This window comes from Balaenoptera acutorostrata, chromosome 4 (genome assembly GCF_949987535.1).
Source record: "Balaenoptera acutorostrata chromosome 4, mBalAcu1.1, whole genome shotgun sequence".
NCBI classification, from domain to species: domain Eukaryota; kingdom Metazoa; phylum Chordata; class Mammalia; order Artiodactyla; family Balaenopteridae; genus Balaenoptera; species Balaenoptera acutorostrata.
The window spans coordinates 80,884,960-80,904,512 of NC_080067.1; the positions used below are offsets into that span (position 1 = coordinate 80,884,960).

The 19,553-nt window shown below is 50.1% G+C and overlaps 1 protein-coding gene across 1 annotated transcript in view; it reads left to right on the forward strand.

Annotated features, from left to right (window-relative positions):
- Window positions 1-19,553, forward strand: part of ITGB5 (integrin subunit beta 5) — a 111,988-nt gene that overhangs the window by 83,164 nt on the left and 9,271 nt on the right. Inside the window, exon 11 of the mRNA XM_057544988.1 lies at window positions 19,310-19,532. Coding sequence (XP_057400971.1) covers window positions 19,310-19,532 — 223 coding nt within the window. The remainder of the gene's footprint in view (window positions 1-19,309; window positions 19,533-19,553) is intronic.

The window sequence follows — 19,553 nt, forward strand, 5'->3', positions numbered from 1 at the left end:
CCGCCTTCCCCGTGAGTCGGGGCTTTGCTGAGGACTTCCGGCACGGCGGGATGGGTGGGCTGCCCATTCCCTTTAGCAGCCACCATAAATGCTCCAAGAAGCCTGGCTGTGTCTGTAATTGACTTTCAGCCATGAATTTTTTTTTTTTAAACATATTAGCAAGTATTATCACGGAGCTCCCTCCTTTCCCCTCAGGTACCAGAAATAATCCTCTGATGTGTCTTTGTCCAGAAGGCTGCTTGTGTCTGTGTTGCCTGGGAGCCAGGGCTGCTAGGTCGGACGATCTGTGCAGATCTCATCCCCATGGTTTATCAGCCTACTGCCTGGGTTGTCTTGGACTTTGGGTTTTCCTGTCTCTAAAAACACCCCAGCACTCCCTTGTTTCTGCATCACTTTGAGAATTGAAAGAGAAGACGTGGATAAAGGACCCAGCACGGTGGTTGGCAGGAAACAGGTCCCAGCACATGGGGGCTGCCTCCCCTCCTTCCTTCAGGTGTCATGTGCCTCTGAAAATAATACAGCACAGAGCCTGGAGGTGTGGGGCGGGTGGTACATGAGGAGCGAGAGGCCTTAGTAAGGAAAACCGGTCATTTTGGAAACGAGAGTATTCTGTAGCTGAGCGAATACCCAGAGAACCCACAGTCCTCCTGAGCTAGTGTTGCATTTCAGGCTCCTGCCAGATGCTGGGTGCTCGCTCCTCCCTCCGCTCCATCCAGCCCTGTGGTGTTGAGAGACTCTCGTGTGTCCCCAGGTGTGCAAACAGGAGGTTCAAGATGCCCTTGGCAGAAATAGAGACACAGATGTAGAGAACAAACGTATGGACACCAAGGGGGGAAAGTGGCAGGGGCGGGGGTGGTGCTGTGATGAATTGGGAGATTGACATATATGCACTAATGTGTATAAAATAGATAACTAATAAGAACTGCTGTATAAAAAAAAAAAAAATGCCCTTGGGGCTCCCACATGCGCGGTGCTTTGAGTCACTAAGTCCTCGGAATTGCTGAGCTGAGATGTCTTTCGTTCCCCCAAAGTTGGAAAGCTTGAAAAATACAGGGGGAGTTGATGGATGTGTGGTGAGTCTGAGCTGTCTGTCTCCTTCTTGGTGACCAGGATTAATTTGAACCATCTGGTGAACCAGACAAAGAACTTCTTCTACCCTCACTGGTTCACATGCATCCCTTCCTAAAGTGTGTCCTCAGTCAAGGGAATAACTCCAACTAGCTGTAGGATTATTCTTAGGTCTAGAACGTTCTCAAAGAAAGAAATTGTTCACCATTCCATCATTCATACTTTAAGAGGTTTTCCTTCTAAATTTTTTCCAAGTGTGTGTATGTATACAATTTTGTAGCTTGCTTTTTTTCATATAATATTATATCCTAAGAAGCACCTGAAGTTGAATTACTTGAATACATCAATAATTAGAACACTTGACTGTCTTCCCACTGCGTCCCCAGTTAGCCTCCTCCACCCCTTCACTTCGAAAGCAACAACTAGTTGAAGCTATCCAAGTCTTCCTGGAGACAGTAGTTTCTGGAATAAGGTCATGGTGGTGTATGATCATCCAGGAAGGACGCCCAGCTCCAGACAGGACCGATCCTCCTGGCCCGTCGATGTAGCGCCCAGCTCCTCGTTCCTTGTCTCACAAACACTCCAGCTTGTTCAGGAGGCGGCAGCGGGTGGGTGAGGGATCCGCCCCCAGTTCCTTGTTCCCGTGGTCAGCTCTGGGCTCCCTCTCAGGAATTTGGCCCGCTGGTTTTGAGCTCTTGGATCACTGTTGCCTTCGGGGTTTTTGTGGGGGAGAAGTCTTATTTCTCAACAATGACTCTGGTCTTGAAGATGCTGACTCGGAGACTCACAAGCAGCTGACTTCAGCGTTCTCTCAGTGTTTCTCAGCCCTTCCCCCTGCAGCTGGGCCCGCGGGGGCTGCGTGGTTCTGGTCCATCTTCAGACGGGGGCTGAGGCAGAGCCAGGCCAGGACCAGTGGGGACATCCTGGAGAAGCTCCTCCAATTCTCTCTGGTCTTTCCGTCTGTAAGAGGCTCTGGTCCTTACCTCCAACCAAGAGACAGGACCGAGGGGATGGGCTAGAGATTACAGGTTTGTGATATGTTATACATCATAAAAGTTAGTAGTGAAGCAAATCCGACTAAGGTCTGGAAGCAGTTGAACAACTTGGTTATTACTTTTGTGACACACTGTCATGGGACTGTGTGTGCAGCCAGGGCTGCTGTTTCTCCGTCTGGTTTCTAGAGGCAACATAACTTAGAGAGTGGTTCTGTCCATAGACTATTCCTGTGTGTACAGAGGGAGCTATGGGGCCATTGTGAGGGTTTCTATTCTTTTGAGTCTCATAAAGTGCTGACCCTTCAGAATCCTTCTGCTAATAGAACATGTGAAGTAGGACATGGTCTGTTGAGTTGTTTTCAATGGAATTAAAGGTTACTGCTCAAACTTTGTTGTTCTTTGTTGGTTTCTGTACCCAAACAGTGCATTTCCTGGGATTTGGGTTACTCCGTTACGGTAAACTGTTGAAATCAGTCGCAACCCTGATGCTTCCAGCAGTCTCTGTACTTAAAATGCATGCACTGGCGTACATGGAATAATTTGCTAATAGCCTGCTTCTTGGGTTTCATATATTGAGAAAATTTATATCAAATAGAATATAAAATTTTGAACAGAACGCTTTTGGTCTTGTGACTGTGAGATCCCAAAAGTATATCTAAGTAAGGTCTCATATATTTTACTTCATCTAATAGGTTATTTGGCCGGTTTATCCATATAAATATATATGAATCCTTTAATATGTGGCAGGCAATTAGAGGTCAAGGGGCACTGCAGTTTTCTCTCAGATGTAAAAAAAAAAAAAAAAAAAAGGAGAGTGACACTAGTGGCATCCTTCCTAGTGGCCACAGCCGGCATCCAAACACAGGTTCCTGGTCTGGGCTGATGGTTTCCAGAAAGTTTCACAAGGTTATGTTAAGCCTCTCCTGGTAAAAGCGCCTCTGACATTAAGCCCTAACTCTGGACTTCCTGATTCTTGCCAGATGAAACACCTCCATGGCAACAGTTATCCAGATAAGTTTATAAAAATACCTCTCATCCTATTCATACCGTTTTCTTCAGAAATGTAATTTTCACACTCACAGTAAGTATCCTGGTGGCCATCTCTGGGACTGTGGTCACAGCTCTACCTTCTGTCACTGCATTGCAATTTGCATATTTCATAAATGACTTATAGGAAGGACCTTCTGGAATGTGGCTTCATGACAAAGGCCTCAAAAAGTACCTTTTGAATGAACCAAGATTTGACATATTTAATTTCCCAAGAAGAAAGGGGCCTCTTGGTGGGATTGCTACCACTGTGTGCCTCAGGTGGGAAAGCCTAGAAAATTCTTCACATCTTTTCATGTATAATAGTCTCTAGTCAGTTTCTTGATGGTTTACCCGGATGCTATTTGCAAATACAAAGATGCATTATAGAGAAAGGTCTCCTCTCCCTCTAAAGAATATCCTCATAGCAGTGTTCTTTATCTGGTAATATATAAATCCTAATTATGCACATGACAGCAAAGACCAAGAGAGTCATCTTGCATTTTGGAGTACTCAGAATATGGTGGCTATGAGAACAGAATTTGTTACAGTATTCTTCAGTAACTATGATTGTGAGGAATGATACACCCATAATTAGTAAAGACACTTCCACAAAGTTAGTAAAGATACTTCCACAAAAGACCATTCACAAGGACCCTCGAGGACCAGTGCGTGTTCAAGTCTGGATTCTAAACCTGGCATTCCCCCTTTCCACCTCTGACCTTGGGCTCTTCACTTACCCTCTCTGACAAATTCTCTTATCTGTCAAATACCCCAGAGGGTTGTTGTGAGCATCAAATAGGACAGTAACTGTAAAGCTCCTTGGACTCTGCCTCCCCACTCAGGGTGCTGAGTAAATGTTTTGAGCTGTCCTCCTCCTCCCTCCCTTCCCGGAGGAACATTTTCTTCCACAAAGATAAGCATCAGGGACATTCATGGCATCAAAAGAGGCTGGTTTCAGAAGTTCTCAATAGGCATCTATCTAATGGTCAGGAATTCTCTAAGAATTCCATCTGCATCCAGATAATTGCTCAAGTTCATCTGAAAGGCAACAAGGTACCGAAATTTAGGGCTTAGTCACGTAACACAACGATGCACCTTTCAGACTGGCTGCGTGAACCAGGTGAGCTGCGCTGCTCAGCTCTGGAGTCACCCAGCCTCTTGCAGCCTGAGGTTGGAGAAAGCTCTTTGGAAAAACTGCAGTGTAATAAGTATCTGACCTTGGTGCAGCTGCAGATACCGAGACAGTGGTCTCTCACTGAGGTCATTTTGTTTTAGGTAGAGTGCTGCATTCATCTCATTCAGGAGCTCACTGAGCATTCCTCATGTGCCAGGTTTTGTACTGGGTGCCAGGGGTACAGAGTTGGAGTTGCTCACAGTATTGAATTAATTTCTAAATGTCTGTTGTCCCTAGAATTTTCCGCTCCTCAGATACTTTCTGGGATTGAGGAATGAGCATATGAACCACTTAAGCTTCTACTTCCACCATCCAGACTTGTGTGAGATCTTGAAAGATAAGAAGCATGTTGGCAAGCCATTTTGAGAACCTGCCTTGTTGCATGCTCTGAACTCAGCTCTGGGAATGGAGTTTTCTTACTGCCCTTGGTCACTGCTCAGATCCTGATTCCAGAAACATCTTAAGCAACAATTTACCAGTGATCATGAAAAATGGAGTAATCTGAGCGTTGGCTTTCACCTCACCGCCCTTCTATGTCTATTTAGAAAGGGAAGCGTGCAGACAGGGGAGCTTGGGATGAGGACTCTGCTCATGCCTTTGAACTTCAGGCCTGATACAAGGTCATGGAGTTGGGCTTGTGAAGGAAATAATGAAACTTAAAAAAAAAAAAAAGGAAAATCCTAGGAAAACCATGAGAAATGCCAAAGATAAGATGTTAGTCATGTATAGAATTGGGTGGCATTAACCACCCAATACTGTTGATACTGTAGAATAACACATTAGAAAATTTTCCATTCTTAGTTAAATTGAAAATGATGAGAGACCTCTGGTGACTGAAATAGTTATTTGTAAGGCTCCTTTGTTTCTATTTCTTGGGTGTTGAGCTGTCACTTTGAGTTTGGTCTTGATTTTGGAAACTGTGACGTAACTGGTTATAGTAGGACTCTGCTGCTCAGTGCTTTGGGTGGGGTGGGGCGGGATTGGATGGAGCCCTGTTTTCCTTTGGGGTAAGTGTTCCTGACTGTCAGAACACTGACCTAAGGACTCCACCCAGATCCAAATGCTCACTGGTGTCTGGAAGTTGCTCTGAGTGAGTTCAGTCTGCCAGAAGTTTTGCATCTTCTTATTAATGAAAGGAACTGAGGTGACATGCATCACAGCCAGTCTACTGACACTGGGTTGTGGTGAAGGAAAGCACAGTGTTTATTGCAGGTGCCGAGCAAGGAGATTGGGCAGCTCATGCCCAAAAGACCCTAACTCCCTAAGGGCTTTCAGGGAAGAGTTTTTAAAGGCAATGTTAGGGGTGAGGGTTGCAGAGTGTCTGATCAGCTTATGGGCATTCTTCTGATTGGCTTGCGGTGAGGTAACAGGGTGATATTTTGGGAAATCTCAGTTATCAGTTTTCTGCCTCCAACTGGTCTGGGGTCTATGGTCTGGGGACTATGTGCTGGTGCTCAGCATGCAGTCAACTTCCTCTGCTTGGGGAGGGGTTTAGCTTCTGCAAAGCAACTCAAGGTTATGGCTCAGGATGTCATCTATAGCCCTTGAGGAGGAGCTAAGGGTCCTTGACTTTGTTTTATGGCTAAACTATTATTTTGTCTTGCTTGACCGCTTTCCTTTTTCCTGCATTTTTTCACTCCTCTGATTAAATTTGCTCTTTGGAACTTGGGAAGCCTTGGGAGGTTAAAGCTTTTCTACAAACAAGAGTTGGAGGACACAGGGCAGGGGGAAGGTCTGTCCCTGGAAGACCACACGGTTTCACTCTCTCCTGGACACCTTCCTGAGCCCTGCCTGTTGCCCTCTGACCCAGAGGAGGGGCCCTCCTACCACCCCAGCCCACAACCATCACCCCCAAGAGTGTTCATCAGATGACCCACCATCCTTAAGCTACAGGAATATACTTCCCAGGTTGGTATGTTATTTGACATCACATCATTGGCCTTTAGGCAAACATTGTAATAATAATGATAATAATAATAATAAATAGAATCTATTTTAACACACTTTTTAGTATATTGAGATGTTTTTCCTTGGAAACACACTGAGGCTAATTTGTTAGTATTTTGTGCTCTTCACGAGCAAGCACAAAATAGTGGGATTATTTGCATCTTCTGCCTTTTCTACCACCACCAGTCACACACAGTGGGTCAACTGTCTATTACCTGCATTGACTGTTTACATTGTGGGAAACTGAGGCCCAGAACCTGGACTAAAGCACCTTGAGATTCTTGATTATAGATTCAGACGAGCAGAACCTTGTAAGTAAATAGTTACCTCATCTCTACCGAATTTTACTCATTTTGATTAGCTTGAGACCCTTCCCAAATCTCTTTAATACCAGCCCAGCCCTTCCTGCCACCACTCAAGCATTTAGCCCACATTTTCCAAGTCTTACCTAATAAGTGCTCTTTCATTCTGGTCAAAAATTTTAGGAAACTTTTAGTCTCTGTTTTGCTAAGTGAGTTTCTCTGGGTTACATAAGGATAGATCAGACATAGCAGACCAGGCCGAAGGACACACGCAGAGCAAGAGACCAGCCGAAGTACCCGTCCCTTCGTGACTGTTATTTGATGAAAGGCACAGAGCGTTCCTCTTAGTAGTCAGTGGGTGTCTGGCTGTTGTTATTGATTAGGCTGGACCCACTTTCCTTAAATGAACCTTTGTTAGCCTCTTCTAATGTATAAAACACTCTTGGCATGCATGATCTCATTTGGTGGTTGTTCCTCTACCAGGAGACTGAGGTGGCTGTTACTGATCAGCCGTGTGGTGGAGGCTGTGGCCGAGAAGATTGGCATGTTGGCCATGCTCCCCACCGGTGGTTGGCCCAAAGCCTTGGCCTAAGAAAAGCTCACCTACCCTAACCCTCAGGGGATGCTCTTCTCTGGGCGGCTGCTTCCTGCCATCTCCTGGCTTGGCTGGGCTCCTGGCAGCCAGGCTTCAGCGTGGCCCACTCATGTGACATTCCAGACCAGCTGTGTCCGTTGAGAGCACTGCTCCAGGCTCTGAACCGTGGCCAACTGAGGATGGAATATGGCAACTGTTAACCCACCACAACAACATGACAGTTTTCCAGGGTGAAAATAGTAACCCTCTCATCCTGTTGCAGTGACCAGGGGAAAGGGGAGTGAATTCATGTCTCCCCAGATGCTGTTGGCATTTCCCCAGAAGTGCCTGCCAGGCAGATCAGGCAGGTTAAGCCAAACTCAAGAAGTCGATGTGAGGCACCTCTGTTTCTCTTGGCCACAGGCCTTCTGTTTTTCTTTCTGAGTCAGCATTCTCAGTCCTATGAGGACTATGGTTCATCACACTCCTTTGAAACTGGAAAGGTGAGTTCATTAAGGCACTCAGGATTTGCCATCTTCCCTCCGTTGCCTTAATCTCCCTGTGATTGATAGAGTTGGGCCAGACACCAAGTCCTTTCCTTGGTGCCCTCGTGTGGCATGCAGTAGTAGTTAGAGGGACTTGGCAGCTGGGCATCGACATCGAGAAACCAGGTGCTAAGACCAGAAAGGCAAAGATACCCTTTGACAGAGCTCTGTTGCCTTTGACAGTGGAGTCTTGGCTTTCTAGCCAGAGCTATCATCTCAAAGTATTCTTGAGGTTTGGGGAAGCTTAGCTTAAAGCAGCATCACCTCATTTGCTTAGTAGTGGTCATATTTTGCTGATCAGATACAGAATGCAACATGCAGTTCAGCAGATGAAGGCAAAGGGTAAGGGGCTTGTCAGGGCATCACCTATTGGAAAACACCTTCAGTTGAGCTTGTCAGGCCTGGTTCATTGACACTAAGCCAAGGACAGAGGAGCAGCGAGCCCTGAGACTGAGGATGCATCATTGTTCACATCTCTGAAGAGTCTTTTGCTGGAGAAATCTGAACAATATGCAAGAACAGTATCAGGTGCAAAGCCTGTGACTTCTGTTCAACCATGACCATGGTTGCCACAGGAAAGAGAATTCCCTAGTCTTTATTTCTCGTGTCATCCTCAAGTCTCTGGGTTTCTTGGGCGTTTGTTAAGAATTTGAAATATCTCAAGAATCACATTTAAGTTTATAAGCATCAATAATACTTCATTCCTTTTCTAATTTCCAGCATCGGGTATCTTCCCCAGGGCTTCAGGCTTGTCCTGATGTCATTCACAGCCTCCACCAGTCAACAACATGTTCTTAGCATCTACTGTGTGCCCGACACCATGCTAGGCATTAGGCAAACAAAAAAAAAACACCGTCTTTGATTTTGTATGGGTTTGCAAGCCAATGAGATGAGGCATGCGTAAACAAATATATCCGTGTGATAAGTGGTTGTATATCTGTACTCTCCCTGTTAACCAAGTCTTCTGGTCAGGTTTAGAACATGCTCAGGACTCTCCAGTCTTAAAAAAAAAAAAAAAAAGAAAAAGAACAGAAAAAGAGAAACCCTTACCCTCCCCGCCCCCCCACTGCAAGCTCCTCTTTCCTCTATATTCACAGCCGCATTCCTCAAAACATTTGTCTACACCCACTGACTTCATGTATCACCTCCCAGGCAGCCTTCATCAGACTCCAATTTGGATTCAGGCCCATGATTCCACCAAAACAGGTCTTCCAGGTCCTGAATGTCTGTGTCCTGCTGCATCTAAGGCTTGTTCAGCTCTCATCTTACTTGACTGTTGAGTGACAGCAGATGTTGTTGACCGCGCGCATCTTGAAAAGCTCTCACCCCACTGTCAGTCAGAACTGTAGGCTCCTTTGTGGGATCCTTCTCCTCTGGCCGTCCATTCAGTGCTGAGATTGTCCAAGGCACAGCTTGGACGTCTTCTCCCCCAGAGTCTCTCTCAGGAATCTCATTGTGCCCACACCTTCCGTTACCCTTGTGTTGCTCAGACCTGCTCCCAAGCTCCCTTTAGCTCCACGTGGATGTCTTAAATGAACCTCAGTCTCAGAATGTCTCAGACTGATTTCATGATCTTCCTCCCAGCTGTCGTCCTCTCCTGATTTTCCTTGTCTCCACCTTTCATCCAGCTGTACCAGCCAGAAACCCAGGAATTATCCTTTTTCCTACCTTCTCCTCAACTCCTACATTCCATCTGCCAGCCTTGGGGATGGATCTGTTGCACATTTTTAAACTATAAAACACCCTAGGTCACCTTGAACATTTATCCTATGTGTTGTTTTAATTTTTATCACTTAGTCATGCCTGGATTATACTGGAGAGGCAGCACACATAGTGGTTAGGAATATGGGCTCCAGAGTCAAACAAATGTGGTTCAAATCCCAGCCCTGACACCTGCCTGCTGTGTGACTTTGGATAAATTACTTGGCTTCTCTGTGCCTCGTTTTCCATATTTTCAAAAATTAGGATAATAATCGTACCACCACATAGGGCGATTGGGACTACTAATGAGAAAATCCAAGTAAAGTGCTTAGAACAATGCCTGTCCTATTGTAAGTCTTGTCCACTCACCTCATATTTCTTTGAAATTCGTCTTCTCCCCATCTGTGCTACCACCATCCAAGTTCATCTGCTCCCCATGCTGCAGCCAAAGTAATTGTTTCAAAACAAAAATATGCTAAAGTTCAGCATGTTTGAGAGGCTTGGAGTGGTTTGAAATGACCAGAACCTGGGGTGCCCGGGGGCACAGGGGCAAGTGAAGAGATATGAGAGGTAGGCCACATAACAGGCTTGTATGTTGGGCACAAAGTTTACATGTGGAAGCTGTGCTTTTGGCGGTGAGCAGCCGTTGAAGGATTTTAAGCAAAAGAGTGTCATCACATAGTTTACATTTTAGGAAAATGATGGAGGAGGCCGTGTGGACATAACTTGGGGAAGGGGCAGACCATAGCAGGAGTACTCAACCAGGAGAACGCTGCAGCGTCCAGCTGAGGCTCTCAGTTTCCCTCTAGTGATGGGAGTTTATTGTCAGGCCGTTTGGGGACTACAGGATAAATTCAAACTCCTCAATCTAGCCCTCAGGCCTTCCTTCCTCCACAGTCGTCCTCCCTCCCTTTTTCCCTTCCTTCCTTCCCTCCCTTCCTTCTGTCTTTTTATATACATGCACACTTACAAACACACATGCATACAAACAGGCCCATGTCCACGCCCCGGGTACCCATTCTCGTCAAACTCTCCTTTTCAAATACTTCCCTTCCAGGCTGCTCACTCTCTGTATTCATCCTCACAAGTGAATGCATCCTATTTTTTGCACCCAAAATGCCTTCTCTCCTCTACTATTCCAAAACCTGTAGCTTAAGCCAGAGCCTGTACCAGGCTTTCCAGATTTCTCCTGCTCTGACCGAGAACAGCAAATGTCAGCGGTGGAGGAATGGTAGAGCTCACGTAGTTACCACCCTTACTTTACAGATAGGAAAATGGAGGCCAAGAGTGATTTAATGATCAGTGATTAAAAGAGCTAGCCTTGGGGATGGATCTGTTGCACATTTTTAAACTATAAAACACCCTGGGTCACCTTGAACATTTATACTATGTGTTAATTTTTATCACTTAGTCATGCCTAGATTATACTGGAGAGGCAGTACACATAGTGGTTAGGAATATGGGCTCCAGAGACAAACAAATGTGGTTCAAATCCCAGCCCTGACACCTGCCTGCTGTGTGACTTTGGATAAATTACTTGGCTTCTCTGTGCCTCATTTTCCATATTTGCAAAAATTAGGGTAATAATCGTACCACCATGTAGGGCGATTGGGACTAGTAATGAGAAAGTCCAAGTAAAGTGCTTAGAACAATGCCTGTCCTATTGTAAGTGCTCCATCAAGTTTCCCTATTAAGAGATTTTAATGACTTGATTTCTCAGTGAAATTAGAAATTTCTTGAAACCATACATTTCTTTATTGCACATTTACAAGGAATTCCTCCAATCCCATTAGACAGACAAGCCACCGTCCCTCTTTTATTGATGAAGGAAGCGGACTGCTGTCCAGAGCCAGCAAGTAGCTAGGTGAGGCTGCACGGTAGCTCCCGTCCAGAAGACGTGTCCCCAGCCGAGGGCTTCCAAGTAGTGACAAGGGTGAGACCGAGTTGGTCTGAGCAGACTCTGTGAGAGCTGGCTCCGGGGTTGGGGATGGGCGAGGAGAGCTGTGCTGTCTTTGAGAGGAGCAGCCCTTAGTTGGCAAGTTCTCTAGTCAGTAACTCATCCTTGGCAAGAGCAGGCCGTGTTTACAGGCTCGGGAAGCCTGTGGTGAGGACACAACCGTTCAAGAGTGACTTCTCTCTTGACCCTGGAGGTTTATTTAGTTTCTGCTGAGGTGCCCAGAGTCAGGCTAAGATCCCTCATGAGGGAACTGGGTAGAAGTCCTGTGCATTTCCAGAATCTCTGTTCTCTAATTTTTCTGGCACCAAAGCCAGTGCATGGAAGGGAACACTGAGACAATGGGAGGGGCGCGTTCCCACGGGGACCAGACCCGGAGACACTGAGAACACCCGGCCCGTTATGTGACCCTCACTTGCTCATCAGCCAGGTGACCAGGAAGAGCGCCCCTCATAGGAGGGATTTCCCCTTCCTAGTCCAAAGCCCCGGACACAGAGGCCGGACGCTCTGGAAGCGTTGTGTGTGCGTTTGGCCACAGGTCAGCCCGCCCCTGGCTGTGGTTCCCCACGGAGATTGTGTGAGTGCCCAGGACGTCTACGTTCACAGGCTCTCGGGGAGCAGCTCCCAACCCCAACCTGATGCTAAGGAGGGCGGGGCCGTGTGCCTCCTCTGGCTCAGCAGCGTCTTGGGACCCCCGAGTCGCACAGACACCGGTGGCTGGAGGCACAGAAAGCTCTGGTTGGTTTTCCTGCCCTTTTTAAGACGGCTGTTGGAGAGTTCCAGGAGCGGGGCCCAAGGTGTCACCCAGAGGTGTCCACACCGCAGACAAGACCTGACTTCCGTGGCAGGGGAATCACCCAAATGGGCAGAGGCTTTCCAGCCCACAGCGCTTCCTTTTCTTTTTTCTCTTAACCACTTCCTGTTTACCCGCTGCCTGTCCTGAGAAGAGGGGAGAGAGGAGGGGAAGACGATGGGCAGACAGAGGGCTGTGGGAGGAGGGATGCTGGGGCTGTGGGAGGAGGATTGCTGGGGCTGTGGGAGGAGGGGTGCTGGGGCTGCGGGAGGAGGGATGCTGGGGCTGCGGGAAGAGGGGTGCTGGGGCTGTGGGAGGAGGGATGCTGGGGCTGTGGGAGGAGGATTGCTGGGGCTGTGGGAGGAGGGATGCTGGGGCTGTGGGAGGAGGGTGCTGGGGCTGCGGGAGGAGGGGTGCTGGGGCTGCGGGAAGAGGGGTGCTGGGGCTGTGGGAGGAGGGATGCTGGGGCTGTGGGAGGAGGATTGCTGGGGCTGTGGGAGGAGGGGTGCTGGGGCTGTGGGAGGAGGGTGCTGGGGCTGCGGGAGGAGGGATGCTGGGGCTGTGGGAAGAGGGGTGCTGGGGCTGTGGGAGGAGGGGTGCTGGGGCTGTGGGAGGAGGGTGCTGGGGCTGTGGGAGGAGGGGTGCCCATGGGGGAGCTTGGGGGAGGCAGAAACTGAGAGTACATACTTGTGTGAGAGAGGGATGCAGACAGTGGGATAGGGAGAGGGAGAGACAGGAGCAAGGGAAGTGCTGTTCCTGTCCCGGGGGCTGGGGAGCTGAGCACAGCCCTCCCCTCCTCAGCCCTCTGCCAGCCTGAAAGGCCTCCTGGAGGCCGAGGGGAGGGGGCGGAAGCCGAGGGAAGTGCAGTGCATTCCTGAGCTGGATGGAAACTATTTTTGGACCAGCTGTGGAGAGACGATTTGTACCCTGAGGGTCTGACGTCTGTGTGGTTGTGATCCTTGCTCCTGACGGGGCCAGGATGGGGAGAAGACACCCACTTCTTGTTTCTGCCCCGTCCCAGGCCGGGTCCTTCCTTCCTCCAGCCCCAGGGCCCTCACGCAGGTCCTCTGAGGTCACCCTAGGGCTGCCTTGGGCCTTTGCAGACCGCAGTCCAGCTTGGGGCCGAGGGCCGCACATGCCGTGCCTCAGACATGCAGCTGGTCCCCTTCCTGCTGAGGGCTGGAGTGCCCCTCAGGCAGGGCCTCCAGTGCTGTTGGGTGTCAGCCTCCCTGCCAAGGCTCTGGGGTTGAGGGAGCAGCTTCACCAGGCCCTGGGTGTTCTCACTTTGGGCTGGGCGTGGATTAGATAACCTTATGGGAGCTTTTAACCCTGGAAGGCATGTGTTTTTTGTTTGTTTGTTTTTGTTTTTAATTTGGCTGAGCTGGGCAGCTTGCAGTATCTTAGTTCCCTGACCAGGGACTGAACCCAGGCCCCAGCAGTGAAAGTGTTGAATCCTAACACCTGGACTGACAGGGAACTCCCTAACCCTGGAAGTCTTTGATCCAAGCTCTCAGAAGTTATTCCCTCTCCCATCCTCTGAGATTATCTACTCCAAGCTTCCCCTCCCCACACACTCCCATTATAACAGCGATGAAGCTAGCTAGCATTAATTGAGCACTTATTATATGACAAACACTAAGTGCTTTATACAGGTTATGTGATTGAACTCATACAACAACCCTATGAGTGGGGACATCTTTATTGGCCCCATTTTAAAGTGAAGAAACCAAGATGCAGCGGGGTTAAACATCAGTTACTGCTGGTAAATAGCAGATTCAGGAGGCCAACCCCAGGCTCTCTGATTTCAGAAGCCACATGTTAACCACCACACTCTACTGCCTCATTTTCCGAATGTTTCCTTGTATCCCTGCTGTTACCCACCACTCATGTTCCATGGTGAACAGGCTCTCCTTCATCCTCCAGCTCATGAAAGAATGCCCACGCCTCCTTTTCCTGAGGACGAGGGGCACTGGCCGCCTCCCACCCGTGTCAGCCCTCCCCTCGCTCCTGCAGATCCTTGCTTTCTACCCCGTTGATCTTCCCCCCCTTTGAGGTTGTGCCCTCCCACTGCATGATCCCCGACTTCTCAACCCTCTCTCCAGGTCACGCCTGCACGGCCCTGTGACCGCTGTCCAGTGCAACGGCCTCCGAGCTCCTTGCTTGCTTCGCTTCAGGGGCGGTGCGGTCATGTGCTGGCTGCTGTGGATAGGGGCTTGATTTGCATTAACACCAGTATTTCTGATGACACTCCCACGAGAAAGGCATTGTCCTCATTGACAGATGAAGAAATGATCATCAGTCAGGTTTAGGGACTTGCCCAAGGTGACACTTGAATGTGGTTCAAGCACAGCCGCCAGCCTTTCACGCAGCTGATTGGGGTTAGCCTGAGCTCCTCCGGCCACAGTCCTCACCCCCCAGCTACTCGCTCTCTCTCTCTCTCTTTCTCTTTTTCTCTCTCTCTTGCCCCACCCGCCCCACTAACCTCTCTCTGCTATGATCTCTTTGGGGTTTGTTCTTCCCTCGATCCCTCCACTTCCACCAAAATGTTCTCTCTTCTGTATCTTTCTCTTTAATCAGAAGGATGCTCGAATATCCCCTCTTCAAAATCCCCAGCCTCTTTCCCCGCCATCTCTTCGTTTCCCTGCACAGCCAGATTCCTTGTGGGAGTTGCCGCGCTGGCTGTGGCCACTTCCTCACCTCTCTACCACTGGATTCTGCCCTCCCCGCCCCACCGCACTGTAGGATTTGCTCTTCTTGACCTCTACAGAGCACTGGCGCTGGGGCTTCCTCACGTGCCCCCTCCCTCCTCTCTGGCAGCTCCTTCCCCGCCTGCTTCAGGTGTGCCCCTGCCTCTGAATAGCCAGTATTCTACTTGATCAGTGGGGGCGGGGGCGGGGGGGGGGGCCTGCGTCTTGGCCCATGGCCCACACAAGCACCGTCTTGCTGATGGAAAGCTGCTGAATTCTGTAGAGCTGAAATTCTGTATAAATAGACACATTTACAACTTCCTGTCCATTTAGCTATCAGTCATTCTAATAAAGGTACTAATAATAGCTTGCACATGTAGCAATTCACAGCTTACAAAGTGGTTTCACATGCCCTTCAGTATCCCTGTCTATGTATAATGAAAATATTCTTATGTATGCACAGTATTAAACAGGCATCATGAAATTCAGCGCACTTTGCCAGGGTGCTGGGGAAGCATTATAAACGAGCTTTGCTTTGATGCAGAGTCCTTGCTTTGGCCCTCTGGGTGCTGTTAGCCAGGATCATGTTCCCATTCCCCATGCAGTTCTCCTGGTGATTGATGGGTTATTGAGCCTGGGGACGGGACCGAATGACCCTTGTCATTTTAATAACATGTTCCTACTAGGGCATTAGGAGAGGCCAAGGGCTGACCAGAGGATGTGGAAATGTCTGTACGTGCAGGTTGAGGGAAAGGCAGGTGGAGGCCCAAGTGCAGGGTCCGAGACCTTTGGATTAGGATAAATTGTGACCAGGTTTACGAAGTCTATGACGTTCTATATGGGTCACGCTTTCTCAGGGAGACTTGGAAACTTTAAACCGAAATGGCAAGTGGTTGTACCTTGTGTGCCGGCCCCACCAGTTGGTAGAACCTCCTTGGAGGACAATGTTGAGGATTCTGAGGCCGAGCCCGGGCTCCCTGGCAGAGAATCCCCTGATTAGACGGCACGGTCTGCTGTGGGAGTGAAGGAGGACAAGGAGGCGTGTGTCACCCCTTTGCTGTAGCTGCTTTCCATTGTCTTTGAGAGGCGATGAACCACCTGACAGACAAACTGGGGCCATCACGGGAGTCCCTGAGGACAGCACTCCAGTGGCTTCTGCCATTTCACCGAGCGTGGCTTCTCTCCTAGTTTGACTTGCTGGGACCTTGCGTTGGAGTTGGCAAATGTTTGAGGCCAAAACGCCACGTGGATAAGGACTTTCCTAGGCCCCCCGGCCCTCAGCGGCTTCCACCTGCTTGCCCACCCTACCCCTGTGGGCCGGGGCGCTTCGTGCTCTCACTCACAGGTTCTTTGCACAGCGTTTCTTTCTCGCCACGTCCATGCCTCTCAGCTGCTGTAGGAGGCTTTCAGGAACGGCTTAGGTCTCTGGCAGTGAGTCCCGTCCCTCTCCATGGAGCCGTGGTGACCTTGGGTGAGTTACCAGCTCCCACTCTCTCCTGCTCTTGACTCCTACCTCTGTAATTGCACCCCAGATCTAGGGGCACCCTCAATTGCTTTAACTGTGGGCTGGGTTTTGGAGCTCTCAAGATCTTCATGATGTCAGATGTACCCAAGGCAGCTGGGTTTACTTGCCAGTTAACCGTCACGGTGGGAAGTACAGAGCAGCTGGCACCTTTGCCATCTTCTCAGCAGCAGATCTTTTCACATTAGATGCCCAGTCACCATGGGGAGCAAGTTCTCCCTTCAACACATACACACACCCACACTTCACCCAAAACGAAATAATATAGTACCTCCTCACCAAACCTTTGACACTTTGGAATGTTGTGCTAGGTTTTTATTTGGTTCATTTTATATTGCTGCCAAAGACGGAGAAGGAAGGGAAACAACACTCACCGTGTCAAGCAAAGCAGTCTCTCCGGCCTGGGTAGTGTCTTTGCTGCTGGTAAATACGGCACCAACCACGCCTCTTACTTCCTCTATTTTTGCTTGATGGGATGGCGTGATGTACAAGCCACTGGAGAGACCAGAGCTGTATTAAAAACCACTCCTCAAGTGCACTGATAACTGCAACTCACTTTGAAATGCATTGAAAAAAAATATGGATTGATGGATGGAGAGAGGGATGGAAAGATGTGTGATAAAGCAGCTGGCAGCATCCTGATGGCGGAATGGGGGTGGTACATGGATGGATGTTTTCTGTACAGTCCTTTCAACTTGGCTGCAGGCTTGGAATTGTCATAATAAAACGCTGGGGGGAAAATCACCCTGACAGTGAACCATTTTAATTTAAAACAGCCTCTTGACCAATGTGGTCCTGAGGCCGAGAGTTAGGGAGTTGTGCGGATTGGATCCATTTCATTTGGGAAGACGTCCTGTGGGGGGGTGGTTTCCTGCTTGCCAGGGCTGTTCAGGGATCGGTGGAGAGGAAGGGTGTGCAGGCCTCCCTCCCTGGGGTGAGTCGTGCTCTCTGCTGCCCTTTCCCCTCCATGCCCCTTCCCCCCCACCGTGTAACCCATGAGGAGGGGTGCTGCTGTCTCCTGTGGCCCACACGTCACATGCCAGCTTCCAGGCAGTTAAACTGCACTCCACAGCCTCCTCCTGGCTGGGGTCTGGCTTTCCTCACCCCTCCCAGAGGGCTGCCATATGCCTCGGCACTGACTGTGAAGTGGGAGGGTGCTCTCGCCCAGCACAGTATCTGCTGGGGCTCTGCACCCCTGGGCTGCAGAGAGGCTGCGCCGCATGCATGGGAGGGAGGGGAGGACTGGCGGCTCCAGATGGCCTCCCTGCCTCCTGCAGATTCTAGGCTCTCCAGAGCAGACAGGTGGGGGAGGGGGACAGGAAGGAAGTGGGGGTGAAGAGGCTCTCTGGAGTTAGCTCCTGACCTGAATTGCGGGTCACACTCATTGGTGGTCTCAGAAGGTGCCGAGGTCCAACTACAAGGATAACTGACTCAGGAGCAGGAATAAAATGCAAGGCGCCCCTGTCTGATGCCATCCCCTGCCTGCCTGGTCTCCTGCTAGTATGTCAGTGGGTTCTCAGTAAATACAAATTCTTGGTCCTATTAATATTAGCCTTAGCAAAATGGCACGAGAAAGGACAATATGCTGCAGTGATAGTATAAGGAAGATTTTTAAAAATTAAGTACCATCTGTAGCACTGCTTTCTGCCTCTGTTAGCAAAAAATAGAGAATCCACTAACTGTCAGGCTCCTGGCCCCCTTGGAGGCTGGTGCTGTCCGTGCTTTTCACTGTCCAGTGTGCACACGCGCGTGCCTGGTGTGCACACTTACTCGGTCCTCTGAGCCCAGCAGCTCCCCTGCCCTTGATGCCTGAAGAACCAGGAGGGGATGCCCAGCTCCTCCTCCCTTGCAGGCTGTGGAAAGGGTTCCTCCTGCAAGGGGGAAGCAGGGGGCCCCTCAGCTGGTTCTCATCTTGATTAGGGCCTACTCTGTCCTCTTCTCCTGAGAGGCCACGGATCTTGGAGTTCAGACCGTGGGCCCTGGAGGGTCCCCGGTTTGGGTCCTGGCTCTGCAGCCGCTAGCTGTCTGACCGTCAGCAAGCCCTTCATCCTTCCGTGTGTCAGTTTCATCACTTGTGCGCGTGGGATGGTTGTAAGAATTCATCGAGTTCGTGCTGTAAAGCCTGACACGTGCGTAGCGAGTTGGGTGTTAGCCGCTGCCGTCTCCCGTACCTGCTCCTGAGTCATCCGGCTCTGGCCCGAGGCTCCAAGGCCAGAGCAAGAATCAGCGTCTCACTGAGACTGAGGGGCAGCAACTGTGTTGGTTTCCTTCGTGGCTGTGTTAGGGTACCACAGATTTAGTGACTGAAAACAACTCAGGTGCGTTCTCTTTTCTGGAGGTCAGAGTCTGAAATCGTTTTCTCTGGCTAAAGTCAAGGTGGCAGCAGGGCCGCACTCCCTCTGAGGCTCTGGGCGAGGACCCTTCTCTCGCCTTTTCCATCTTGCAGGGCTGCGTTCCTTGCCTTCCGGGCTCCTCGAGGTCTCCTCCTCCATCTTCAAAGGTGGCAGCGCAGCATCTTGCTTCTCCTGTCCGTCGCCACCACCTTCTGTAGTCAGATCTCCCCGTGCCCTCCTCTCATATGGACCCTTGTGGTGGCACTGAGGGCCCCCCTGGATAATCCGGGAGAATCTCCCCCATCTTAAAATCCTTCACTTAATCACATTGCAAAGTTTCCTTTGCCATACGAGGTCACATTCACAGGTTCTGGGGCCATTAATCACGTAACACGGGAGACAGGAAGGAGCTCTCTGGTGTCCTGGGCCTGTGGCACGACTTGGCCAAGTTCTGGACCGACTTGGAGCAGCACTCAGCCCAGCCGGGCCACACGCGCTGCCCGGGCGCCCTGCTGTCACCCCGTGTCAGCACCAGGCCCTCTCTGTCTGCCCAGACGGACTGCGAGGGCACAGTCGGCATCTCATTCTGTTGGCTCCCCGGCGTCCGGCACACGGCAGGCGCTGGGCGGTTGGTCGCGTGTCCGTGCAAGCGGGCAGGCGCCCATGTGCCGTGTGTGTCCTTTAGGCCACGGCGACTGTCACTGCGGAGAATGCAAGTGCCACGCAGGTTACATCGGGGACAACTGTAACTGCTCGACAGACATCAGTACGTGCCAGGCCCGGGATGGCCAGATCTGCAGTGACCGCGGGCACTGTGTCTGTGGGCAGTGCCAGTGCACGGAGCCAGGGGCCTTTGGGGAGACATGTGAGAAGTGCCCGACCTGCCTGGATGCTTGCAGCACCAAGAGGTAAAGCGCCGCCCCGTACAC